Genomic DNA, 12,614 nt, shown 5'->3' on the forward strand with positions numbered 1-12,614 from the left:
GTGTTCAGCTGGACTCTGGGAGATCACATGTTGTGTGCATACTTCCATAAGGATCCAGAATGGCTTACTGTTTATCTTATTGATATTGCCTTGAATCTCAGCTTGTGTCAGCAGCTCCTCATAGACATCTCTCTCTTCATCAGAGATTGTGCCATTCTAAGAAAACAAAAAATTGTTGCTAGTACACACAAAACAATTTGCAGAGAGAAAAGCTATTAGGAGGTGTCATTAAAACTGCATCAACTAAAGTATTTGCTGGACGTATTTCTAAAGGAATTTGTTGACCACATGAACTAAAGAAATTAGCACTTTGTAATAACTGGCCAAGCAATTTGGCTGAGCAATGTTTTGGTTCCTGTAAAATAGCCATGCAAATATATGGTAGCATTTTTAACTACAGAAATCATTAGCTCTCACATAAAAGAACAAAGTAAATAATTTCATACTAAAGGTCTGTGGCAGAGGTTATATTTTATATTCAAAAAGGGGTATCATTCTTTTTACAACTTTTTAAACAGTAAATTTGTTTTTTCTGAAGCAGTTGATGGTGGAAAAACAGTCCTTTTTAGTTTTAAGTCTTCTGGTATTTTTAGCCTTTGGGCAAAGTTAAGCTACACCATGCTCAGAGTAAACGTATTCTTATAAAATTGTCTATCAGTTTGTTACATTACCATTCTTTCTCTCATTTAGCGTGAGTTTTTTTTCCTAATTGTACTGATTTTAAAAATTAAGTGAATTTTTAAAACACTAATGCTACCACATGTGAAGATAATGAAGGAACATGTGTACTAGGAGTACTAATAAAACACCACTACCTTGAGTCTTGCATTTGATTCTTTTTTCCTTTTAGCTTCAAAGAGTTCATTCTGGTAGTCCTGTGCCAGTTCCTCATCCACGTTGAGCAACATTGCATTTGGATTCCTCAGAGTGGCAATGGTTTGCTCAGCTACTCCTCTCTCAACAGCTTCATTAATTGCTATTACTGCTGCATGCACTAAAATTTAAAGCACAGATCTGAATTTCATGAAGCAAAAACATCAAAACTCTCAGTGTTTCTTCTGATTTATTTGAAATGAGTGTTTAATTTGTGTTCAGCAATTTACAGATTCCCATTCAAACATCCCCCTCCATGTTTCCTCTAGACTGCAGCACTCTATGTTTACTCAAAGGTAGAACATTGCTGTCTGTCCCATGTTCACTCTTCTCCCAACCAGGGGTTAGTATTTTACTGACAGAAAATAAAAAATTAGTTATATTTTATTATTCAAGTCCTATTTTATTTAGAAGGCAATTACATGCATGAATTGAAAGCACTTTTGGTACCTTAAAGCTGCTTTGTGTTTGTAAAGATAAAAGACATAAAAGTATTGTCTAAACTCAGTATATCTGAAAGGTGCTACACAAGAACAAGGAAATTCAAACTCCATTAGACTTGTTCTCTGGAAAAACACAGTTAAGACCTCCCAGACAGGGTGCAGCCTGCATATCACAGCTAAGTGTGCCTGGGAAGAACTGGCTCTTTGAACATGAGAATCTCCATGAACAACTGTGGTGCCTGAGAAACCATAATGTGACGGTCCCCCCATCTGTCATCTACAAAGCCACAGGACATCAAAACCTCAAATGGAGGCAAAGAACATCCAGTGGGGTTTGCAGGATTATCAGAATTTATTACCTAGGAAAAGAGGAAAAAGTGCCATAGGATTCACTACAGACATTGACCAGCTTAAGTGTTAAACCTTTCCTTCGAGGAAACAAGAAAACTTCAACTATTAAACAAACGTTTGACTCCAAGAATTTAAGAGTCAGAAAAATTCTCATGTTTTTTTCACATAGTAAATTTGCACAAGTGTGCAAATTCAAAACCACTTGCAGCTGAATTAGGTGTAGAGTAGTGGCTAACACACCCTTCCCAGTTGTTTCCTGCACACATATGGCCCTAAGATCAGTTGAGATGAAAGACTTGTGCTGGAGCTACACTTTATTTGGACTCTCATACTAAAAACAGACACCAATGACTGACTGGTGGCACATTAATCTCAAAGATTTTACAGACTTTACTATAGAAAGTGTAATTCTTGATAAATGTATGTCCAGATCATATCCCAAAAGAGGAACACCACAGCTGCCCGTTTATCACCACAGCAGCTTGTCTAGGATTTACTTTCATGGCACCTAAGAGATGCATGTGTGAGGGAGAACACAACAGCCATGTTTTTTATTCTATCAGTACTTGCTACCTGGCCCTGCATGGTTCTGATGAAGCGGAGAAAAGTGTTAAAAACCTTTTCTTTGGATTAAGTTTAACTGAGGAACTAAATATCTGAGTTTAGAGACCTTAAGTTTATGAAAGAGATGAAAGATGCTTCAGATCTGAGGTTTTAGGAAAACAAAGGAGTGTACAAATTTAGGAAAGTAAGACAGGAGAGCAGATCACTGAAGACTCAGCAGGGGCAAATGAAGCATGAAGTGAAGCTATACATCCTCAGCTACTAGAACAACTTGCATAATTTTGTTGGATAATCTTAGCACTAAGTTCAAGCCAGGAAGTTGTTCTTAAATGATTTCACTCTAGATCAGTTCAGCACAGTATCAGATGGGAAATAAAAGCAGCTGGCATGGTGGAGGAGATACAAGCAGAGTTTATTTGTCATTAAACTTTGTGAAAAGGGGAAGTTCACACTGGATATTAGGAAAAGGTTCTTGATTGAGAGGATGGTCAGTCACTGGAACAGGCTCCCCACGCAAGTGGTCACAGCACCAAACTCACCAAGGTTCAAGAAGCATCTGGACAATGCTCTTAGCTACATGGATTAGTTTCAGGTAATCCTATGAGAATCAAGGACTTGGACTCAGTTATCCCATATGAGTCCCTTACAACTTGAGACATTCTATGATTCTGTGTACATCCATATCAGCTTCAAGGGGCTAAGAGAACACTGTCCTTCTTAGAAAACATATCACCTCAACATGTTCATATAGCAAAACACATAGGAAGGACATAATTTCTTCCACAGTGATGCAAGAGGCATCACTGACCTAACTGGAGCTAGCAAAGGGTAGTCAAAAGATAGGTTCAAGATTAGGACAGAAGTGAACAGGTAGGTGTGGACCCACCTGCCAAGAGAAACAGTGAGAAACCTGATTGGACTTGAAAGAGGGGTTTTGCTTGTGGAATAAGCTGTCTGCAAAAGCACTTAAGCTTACTCTTTGCACATTGATTTCTACTGTTGCTGGCAGCAAAGTAGGAGTCATCAGCAGTTGTTTCACTTCATATCTCCTTTTGCATACTCCATTTAGGAAGAAGGATGGCAGAGCCCTTCCTCTGGCAAGGTCTCCATATCCAACCTCACTAATGTATGAGGATTCCCATAGCAGATGTTTCCTGTTCTGAGGTAGAGCATGTTATCTATAGCACAATCCCTGCCCAGAGGGACAGAACCAGCACCAGGAAACCCTGTCTTTAAGACCGAAAACACTTCAGAAGTTAAAGGAAATCCTCGACACTATAATAAGGATTTCAGAGAAGGACGTTCCAGCCTTTTCATCTTCAGAATGGAGCTCCCTGTAAAAGTCTTTTGTAGTCATTAAATCTCTGAAAATCTGCTGAAAAAAGGTAAAAAAAAAAAAAAAAAAAAAAAAGAAGACAAACTACCCCCACTTCCAAAAGCAGCGTTTTAATAGCTAGCTTTGGAGAAGTATGCACCTATTAAGCAGGTTTCAAAATATACAACACAGACAACATGAATCAACATCAGGTGTGTTTTAAATTAAGCTCTGGAAATTTCCTCATACTAAGAAACATCATGAGTCAGCTTGTTTGAATTTTGCTACTTTGCAAGGTTTAACAAAGTTGCAATGTAACATACTAAAGCCAACGGTTTTGTTGTTCGGTTTGCCCTTCTGAAAAAGGCTAGGATCTTGAATAAAATAACTAGAGCTCAAGTAAGCGAACATCCTTGATATCATATAATTGAAACTGAAGCAAATTTTTTTATATATATATATCGCTTTATTCTACCAAAAAAAAAAAAAAAGTTAAATAGAGAAAATCACCCAGATTTACAGATGAGTAGGCATGGGCAGCAAAAAAATCATTTAATTTTGTTTTTGAGTGGAAGCTAATCAAGATAGACTCAGAAGGACCATAACTGTTCAGTTCCCTTAAAAAGGCAAAGCTTATTCCAGATGCATCAGCAGGACCTATCCCCCAGCAAAGTTCTACCATGCTATGGGTCACACAGCAGTGGTCAGACAGATTGAAAGCTGTCCATGAATGCAAACTCCACATATACACCACGGTATATGAGAGAGCTGTCTGTCTGGAACAGTGACTTGTCCTCACAGCAACCTGTTTGAGTGTTTTAGGAAAACGGAAAAAGGCTCTCCCACCCAACCTCTCCCCCACCAAAAAAAAAAAAAGAAAAAAAGGAGCCACAGAGAAGACAGTATCATGGCCCATTATACACTGTACCCGTATGGTGCAGATGCATGCGCAGACCCCAACTCATTTTTCTAGAGGAGCACTAGCTACCAAAACATTAAACCCACCCAAATTAATCTGAGAAATCTTTGCTTCTGGTGCATTTCCTATGGTTCAATGGAGATACTAAAAAACACAGAGTGAAAAATTGCAAGAAATCTTGCAACAGTGAAGCAACATGATAGTCAGTGAAAACCTGCTTGCTTTTCTTTCTAGTTATTAAGTGGTAAAGTAGGTGAATTAAAACACAGAAAATATTTTAATAGCATTCTGTCAAGTATTCAGTAGAGAACCCAACAAGATCCACACTTACATGCAGCTTCATCCACTGATAATTCACTGGCCAGAATCCCACCAATTTTACTGAAAGACGGCATCTGTATACCATACTTCTCTAGTTCCTTTCTCATGTTGCTGATTTCTTCCTCTATTTACACACACAAAAAAGAAGTATTATCAGAACAAAAGCTTAAGAGTTTCATTATGTATCACCATACCTACAAACATCGGTGTTTGGCCAGAGCTTCTAATTAGTTTTCCTCCCCATTTTGAAGGAATCTGAGCTATGACAAGTATTCCCTGCAAACTTCCTCCCTTCAGTCCTTCAGAGGCTCACATTCATTAAAAATAGCAGCCTCCCATGTGTTTGGAACAATGTTGTTAGAAGAGAAATAATAGAAAATATGTACAGTGTTAGCAGATTTACAGGGTGGAAACAACATCTAACTGATGATTGGAAAAGCAGTTTTTTACCTGTGAAGTCTACTTTTCCCAGAAGGTCCTGGATCTGTGGAGCTAATCCGAGTTTGAAGAGATATAAACTGCAAAGAAGAAAAAAAGAATTTGAAGTGCATGTGGTTGAGGTGTTTGCTTTTATGTACAAGAGAAAAGCACTTCTGTGAAACTTGTCATTTAAACCTTGACTTTTATAAGCCAATACAGAATAAATTATCTACAATTTTCTTTATGCTGTATTTTTAAGTCTTACAGAAGGAGAAATACTTTCTATTTTCAAGCAGCATCTCTAAGAGATACACTGCCAGTGTATCTCAGATCATAGGGGATGTGTAAACAAGTAAAAAACCTTAATGACAGATAGTTAAAGAAATGCAAAAGCTAGTATTGGGGAAAAAAATTCAAAATGTGAATGTACTTTAGTACACCTTATAGCTTTGGACTTATGTGCTTTTTTGACTTGCATTATTACATCCCTGTAATGAATAGCCAAAGACACACAAATCCCTGACACCCTCCTTAGTAAACATAGAGAAACAAGGACCTGTAAGTCCATCCAAGAGCATCTTAAATATATTTGTGTTGTTAGCTATTTAAATTTTGGAAAATAAAGAGAGCTTAATTTAAAGTGCTATCCAAGAACTAATATTTTTATTTCAATATAGCATGAAAAATACTTGTAGTCATTATTCCTAGAGCTCTGGGGTGCTACCTGAAAAAAAATAGCTGAATACTCACCTATTTTCTTAATATCTTCTAAATCACAAGGCATGTATTTATCTACAAAAGCCTGATTTTTCTATAATTTATCACTGAAATTCAATAAACAAGTGAGTTTATCAAGAAGGGATAAAAAATGATAGACATTAAAAACAAGACTTATATAATGCATTTCTCCAAATAGATTGTTTTCCACCTTTCTTTTAACTTACTGCACCCCAACTTCATTCATTACAAATGTGTATTTTGGCTTAGGATTTTGATATCTAGAAGCTCCCTTTTGTGTTTTGCTGTAGAGGGTTTTTTTGCTATTAGCAAATTGTAGGATGAGACTTCAAAACAAGTATGTGTAGCTGCTCAGAGCACACAGAATCAGCATTTATCTTCCATGCTACCATAGCTACTCCTCTGCTCTGTCACAATCTGGATGAACACAACAACAGATCTCATGTAGGCTGACACTCTTTTGCAGCCACTCAAAATCATTGCTGATGCCATTGTCTCCTCTCTAAGCTGTCTATAATGCAAGTTAGCTATTGCAGGAGAAAACCTCCTGTGACTACAGTAATGAGCCAGGTTCCTCTGTCACCCTGATCTGCCTTCCAGTCTTTCTTGGTAGAAAGAGATTTTGCTCTAAGTTTGAGACAGGGACACAATCCTGGCTGAAGCACTGGGGATCAAATGAACAGTTATGGAGATCAGTGGCATCACAGGGCTGTGTTGGTTCTTTTTTTGGGTCACCACAATAAAAAGACAGAGGAAGAAAGAGCATTATGAACATTAGAGAATATTTTTTTTGCTGTTCAGCACTTCAAGGAGTATATTGAGCCAGGTGTGATACTTCCTATGCTCCTTCATTATGTGTGAACTTATTAACCACCAGATGGTGCTGAAAATGTGCTTCGAGTCTTGCAGGGAACACGAAGACACTTCTGCTCTGTTTTAAGGTATAATTTCACTTGAAACAGCTTGCTTAATGCTTTTATAGTGTAAGTCGAACCTCAGGGAACCACAGAGTCAAAAGCAGGAGACCTTGTAGTTAAGGAAGCTGGATATGAGACATCAGAAACAAGGGGGGAAACAAAGGGGAAAGAACAGTCCCCAGGTGAAACTCCCTCCAGTATAAAGCATCACCCACACAGAACTGCAGTTCATATCAGGCAGAGATTCCTGGGTCTTGTTTTATGCTTAGCTCATGTATAATATGCCGTAAAAAATAGATCTGAAAATAGTGTGCTTTTTCTTTTAAAGCATGCTTGTCATTCTACTATTTCCTAGGAAAACAATGAAGCTGTCCAGCTTCAGAGGGACAGTTTGTCTAGGATGCAGTGATCTGCTTGCAAAGATAATTTGAAAACTGAATTTTTCAAGAAAAATATCCCTAAGCACTGCTATTTATGAACAAGAATCACTGTTAGCATCTTTATTTAAATGAAGCTGTTCTTAACTTTATTTAGTCCCAGAACAAATCCAAATCATCTTTCAGAAGAAACAAATGGTGCAAGAAATGAAACCCATTCCTTTATATTTTTGAAGTCAGGCTTCCAGGATTAATGTTTCAACAAAAGAAAAGCAAGAAGTAATTATATTTAACAGGAGTCTAGAAACTGTTTGCTAAGTCACTCCTTCCTGACCAGAGCAATGCTGTATTTGACAGCACAGGTTGTCCCACGTGCTGTAAGTGCAATGGTCTTTATTTTAGACTTGAAACAGGGTATATGTTAAAAATATGTTTAAACCACCATGCTTAGTGTCATTGTCTATCTTCAGGACCTCTAGCAGCTCAAAGATCATCAAAACATCAAATTACCGATGGCTTTCCCTGCAAAATGCTAATATTTCAGATGTGAAATACACTTTTTGGATGGAACTTCTTGCTCCTGTTACCTACAGTTAAGGTTATTTCATGCCTCTTAAAGGGGCAGTTATAAATGGCTTTATCAATTTCAAACACTTAAGTTATGCACGCTGACTGCACATAAAAGAATTCAAGTAGAAAAATGTGAACTAAAGATGGCTTCAGGATTTTCAAGAATGAGAAGAAGAAAATACCTTGTTTTAAATTTACATAGTTTTGTTGGAAATGTTGCTTCCGAGTAATGACTTCATAGCAACTAAGAAAGAAGACAAAGTAGATCAACCCCTCACCTCTCTGAGAAAGTACTCTATATTTCCAAATTATGAGCCTTTGAAAATTTAGCATGTGCTGCAAGATGCATCAGAATTTAACATTTAAACTCAATGGTGATTCTTTATATAGTGGTCACATGCACCTATGCTACCACTGCAAAGGTGAAAACTTTGCTTGCAATTGCTGTTTCTCAGTGCTGGGTTGTAGGACCCTGAGAACCACAGGGACATGGACTGAGTCAGCAACAAGGGTCAGCAAACCTTGTACTGATTCCCTGGAGAGGGTGCTGTGGCAATCTCAGAAAGTAGAGAAAATAGGGTACATGGCATGAAGCAGGGAGTACAGACACCACCAGATTGGTACTTTAAACATCAGCAGAAGGGGAACAGAACTAGACTCCTACAGCTCAGCATTCCTCTAATGCCAACTAAGAACACCGCTGGCCAAGCCAAGTTCCCTGTCCTTAATTCTGTTGTTTCCCAGACAGCTTTCAATGTAGTCTATGCACCATTCAATACTGACATTGGAGTTTGATTTAAAAGACTCCAGTGAAGGACTTACAGCATGCATTGTAGAAAAAAGTTATGGAAATAAGTCAAACATAATCATTGTTTCTTCTATTATTACATGTTGTATCATATGCAGGCACATGGGCCTACAATCTCATGGGAAAGCATCATAAGTCAAAGTATTGCAGGCCTATTCGGTGTGGCATGACACATTTGATACAAAGTCCTTTTCTAAAATAATAGCACTAAAATAAAAAAAAGATAAGTACAGAGTTAGAGTTTTGTGTTGATATACAGCAAGGAAAAGTAATGTAAACAAGACAAAGTCGGAAGTGAAAGCTTAGAGAGAACACAGACTTATTCTGGTACTGGGATAAATCCTGAGATATGTCAAGATGAAGAAAGGAAAACTTCTACCAAAGGTGAACCCATATAAAACTCAGTTCAAGATAAAAGACTTACTGTCATTTCAAAGATAAGGCAGATATTAAGAAGGTATTGATGGGGTTGTTGTTTATGTAACATTCAAATCCACAGTTGATAATTTCCTCCATACATGAGAAAGCAACATTGGAAAAACTGAATGTGTTGTTCCACCTCCTGCAAAAACTTTGAGCTGGCCGATAACGTGACTGGAGGGACTGCACTACCAAGTTATAGGCAAGAACTACCCTCAAATAGTCCTGGTGACACTGCCCTGTTAACATTACACCAGGTATAATAACTTCAGGGGGCAACACTTGACAAAAAAATACCAGGCTATCAGATTAAGTGCTATTTATTGACAGTATGTGCATATCCCAGAGTAGAAGAGGGGGCACATCGTTTCAAGGATTAGCCCTAAAAAGGTTTCAATAAAGCATGTATTGAATAGCTTCTGACTGACAGCCCTAGAGCAGCTGATGTGCCTTTGAACACTGTTAGAAACATAAAGGAGAGTTTGAGGTGTAAGTTAATTATGTTCTCTGAAAGCTTAGTTGCAAGAAAGTAATGAAGGAAAAGGCCTCCACATGCAGGAAATGAGCTAGGAGAGCCACAAGAGGGTGGAGCTGTCCGCCAACACCACTGTCCTTCCCACCAGGAACAGCAAATGGAAGATGTTTCTGTGCTAAACATCAAAAAAATCCTTAAGACAGGACATAAAAGATTTTTAAGCTCTATTTTCAGTGGTGTGGTCAAAGCCTCCCTGACTTTACTTTCAAAATCGAGGTGCTCAGAATTTTGAAATCTTGGAAAATGTTAATTTTTATGTGAATTACCTCAGAATATGGTAATTATTTACCTCACTTTTGGGACAGAAACATGTCAGTTCATAATTTTCACTCTGATCAGCACATCTGCACCATGGTTATACTAATATTTTGCTAAGTTTCTGTTCATTTATTTGATTTCTGTTGCAATATGTGTTTTGAAATTCCATGTGCACTTTGAGAAGAGGTGTACTAGTGAAAAAAGGTGTCTGTGCTAAATTCAATAGTCCTTATTTTCTATTTTGAAAATACTTTAGCCAATAGTCCTGACAAAGTTGAAGTTTTGTCTCCAAATTAATGAACTTGTAAATTCTGACAGATTTTGACATACTGGTTACCCTAAAGCCATTTGCAGACATACACTCCCAGCTTTGGCAGCTACTATAACTTTTATTCCCATCATCAGTTAGTTACCTTAGAGCATGAATGCAGTATATCATCCTAGGGATGTTTTTCCTGTCGTAGACATCTGTGGTCTCTGGATAAAAGATCTAAAAAGCAAAGAGTGCACAGTTAAATAAGAAGACTTGTTACTGAGCAGAAAAGTTTCCTCTGCTTAACCATACCTTAAACTTAGAGAATTTCAGCTGTTACTTCTATACAGTTATAAATCAAGTCTCTTCTGATCTTATTTTAACTTTATTAGTAGTTTTCATAAAGAAGAACTTAATAAAGCATAAATGCTACTTAATGAGAGGGGAAAAAAGAAAGACAAACAGACAGCATTTCGACAAGATTTTTAGAAAAGGTCCTTTGGCATAAGCTTAGCCAGTAGTGCTTGTTCTCCTACAGACACCCAAAACCTGGAATACAGTTACAAGTTGCAAAGCCTCATTGAAAACCAAACTTATCAAGTATGGTTTAAAAGTGCATGATTCTAATTGCGAGCACCCTGAATTTTGTGAATACGTCATTTACAAAGATATTTAGAGAGAGGCAAGAATTTAGCCAAGAAGTCACATCATAAGTTCCAGTTCTGGTTCTACCACTAATTTGTTCCTGGCCGTTGTCCCAGTTGCTAAACACTGTTTCTCCACAAAAATATAATAAAAGAGTTAGTTAACTGTGAGAGTTGGCAGCATGCTTCCAATCCAGGCCAAGCACATGGGGCTGCACTGTCCCATGGTTAATACGACAAGACTGAGTAAGGCAGGAGCACAGTGCCCTCTTTTGCTCAAAACAGCTTTGTGAGGGAGAACTGGGAAAGCTTTTGGCCATGACCATCCTCTGCAACAGAAACATAATCTGTCAGAGGAGGGCTGGCAGGGTGGATCCCTGCTGCACACAGGACACAAGGACTAAACTAAGGGGAAAAAACCCCTCACCTGGGAAAGGCAGGACCCGTCCCATCTCTATGGCATTTTTGATGGCAGCCATAGATGCCCTTTTCTGCATATGGGCACCTGCACTGAATTTGCCTACAGTGGCTGGCCATTAGTCCATGTAGCTCTTCTAAAGGCTGCCTGAGCACCTCAGCTATGCCCGACTGCGGTGCATCAGGCAGCACCATGGCTGCCATCACTCAGGCACCCTGAAGCAGCTGCAGGGCAGCCTGGGCAACAAAGTGCTCACCTCAGGCTGTGTGTGGGTGCCAAAATGTCCAAACAAGCAGCATAGGTCTTTCCGCACAGCCCTTCCTTAAAGAATTTTCATCCAAAATAGACTCACTGGTGCCCAGAAACAGCAGCAGAGGGGGGAGATGACAAGTGAAGACCCGCAAGGAGGAAGATAAATATAAGAGGTGACCCAAGAAAGCAGCTGGTGGAAGGAGAGCAGCAGCATAGTCACGCAGATGCACTGGAAGGTGCAAGAGCAGTCTGGAAACAGGGTAGAGGCAGAGAAACTGGGACGTACATTAAGAGGAAGAGGCAGCAAGAGACACGATGTGAAGAGGTAACCTAAAGGAAGCAAATATTTAAATTTTCTGTTTTAAACCACATTCCTTTCAGGCCCACACAGAGACTGCACTAGCAATAAGACTTAGTTAAAACACTGCTAGTGTCCCGTTTGTCTTCACACAGGGGAAGCACCCTGAGCATTTCCACGCACAGCATTCATCCACAGCAGCCTCAGCCCACACATGCTGGCAGCAGCAACACAGAACTGACACTCCCACTGCTTTCCACATTACCTTCTTTTCAGAGTTGTTTTCTGAATTACCTCTTCCCTGTAGACTTACAGCAAGGAACTGTTTACGCTCAAGTAGAAGAAAGGGGATCTTAGTGAGCCAGTGACTTGAGCCACTTTTTTTCCTAAAATTTAAAGGCTTACCTTAGGCAGACCAATGGACTCCATTGCTCTTAACCACTGCACAGTGTTGTCAGTGTGCCGAAAATGAAGGCCAGATCTCTATTAGAAAAATAGAAGGAGAAGATTATAAAAATCACATTAGGTAAAAAAATTCTAGTTATTGATCCTCCTGTTGTTTCCCAGTTTTAGATCCTGAAGCTAAATTCAAGGAATTTTCTCTTATTTGAACCTGGTGACCAAAGTGTAACAGCCTCAATCCTGCTAATGAAGCGTCCTAACACATCAACAGCTCCATGCTGAGTCCAGCTCTTTCTTTCATGTGATGTAAGCCAGATTTGTACCCATCAGGGTGGACCAGGACTGAAGTGGAAATTTGTACAGTCCTTCAGCACTTGTTTGAGCTTCAGGAGTAGAGGCTGGATCTCAAATACCAGGAACCAAAATGTGGTAACACTGATCAGGCACTGTTGCGAAGGAGAACAGATAACATCGTCCTAGTCAATCTTCAGTTCTGCATGAAAACCTGACCCTCCCTA

At 38.9% G+C, this 12,614-nt stretch overlaps 1 protein-coding gene across 11 annotated transcripts in view; it reads right to left on the minus strand.

Moving 5' to 3' along the window:
* IQGAP2 (IQ motif containing GTPase activating protein 2) overlaps positions 1-12,614 on the minus strand; it is a 128,767-nt gene that overhangs the window by 49,734 nt on the left and 66,419 nt on the right. For 6 of the 11 annotated variants that reach the window (XM_032675291.1, XM_032675288.1, XM_032675293.1 and 3 more), the window contains 6 exons: positions 12,100-12,177; positions 10,243-10,319; positions 5,237-5,304; positions 4,797-4,910; positions 813-994; positions 69-156 (listed from right to left, as the gene is read on the minus strand). In XM_032675291.1, the coding sequence (XP_032531182.1) occupies positions 69-156; positions 813-994; positions 4,797-4,910; positions 5,237-5,304; positions 10,243-10,319; positions 12,100-12,177 (607 nt within the window). The remainder of the gene's footprint in view (positions 1-68; positions 157-812; positions 995-4,796; positions 4,911-5,236; positions 5,305-10,242; positions 10,320-12,099; positions 12,178-12,614) is intronic. The other 5 variants (XM_032675296.1, XM_032675292.1, XM_032675289.1 and 2 more) reach the window with 1 other exon arrangement.

This window comes from Chiroxiphia lanceolata, chromosome Z, assembly GCF_009829145.1.
Source record: "Chiroxiphia lanceolata isolate bChiLan1 chromosome Z, bChiLan1.pri, whole genome shotgun sequence".
NCBI classification, from domain to species: Eukaryota; Metazoa; Chordata; class Aves; order Passeriformes; family Pipridae; genus Chiroxiphia; species Chiroxiphia lanceolata.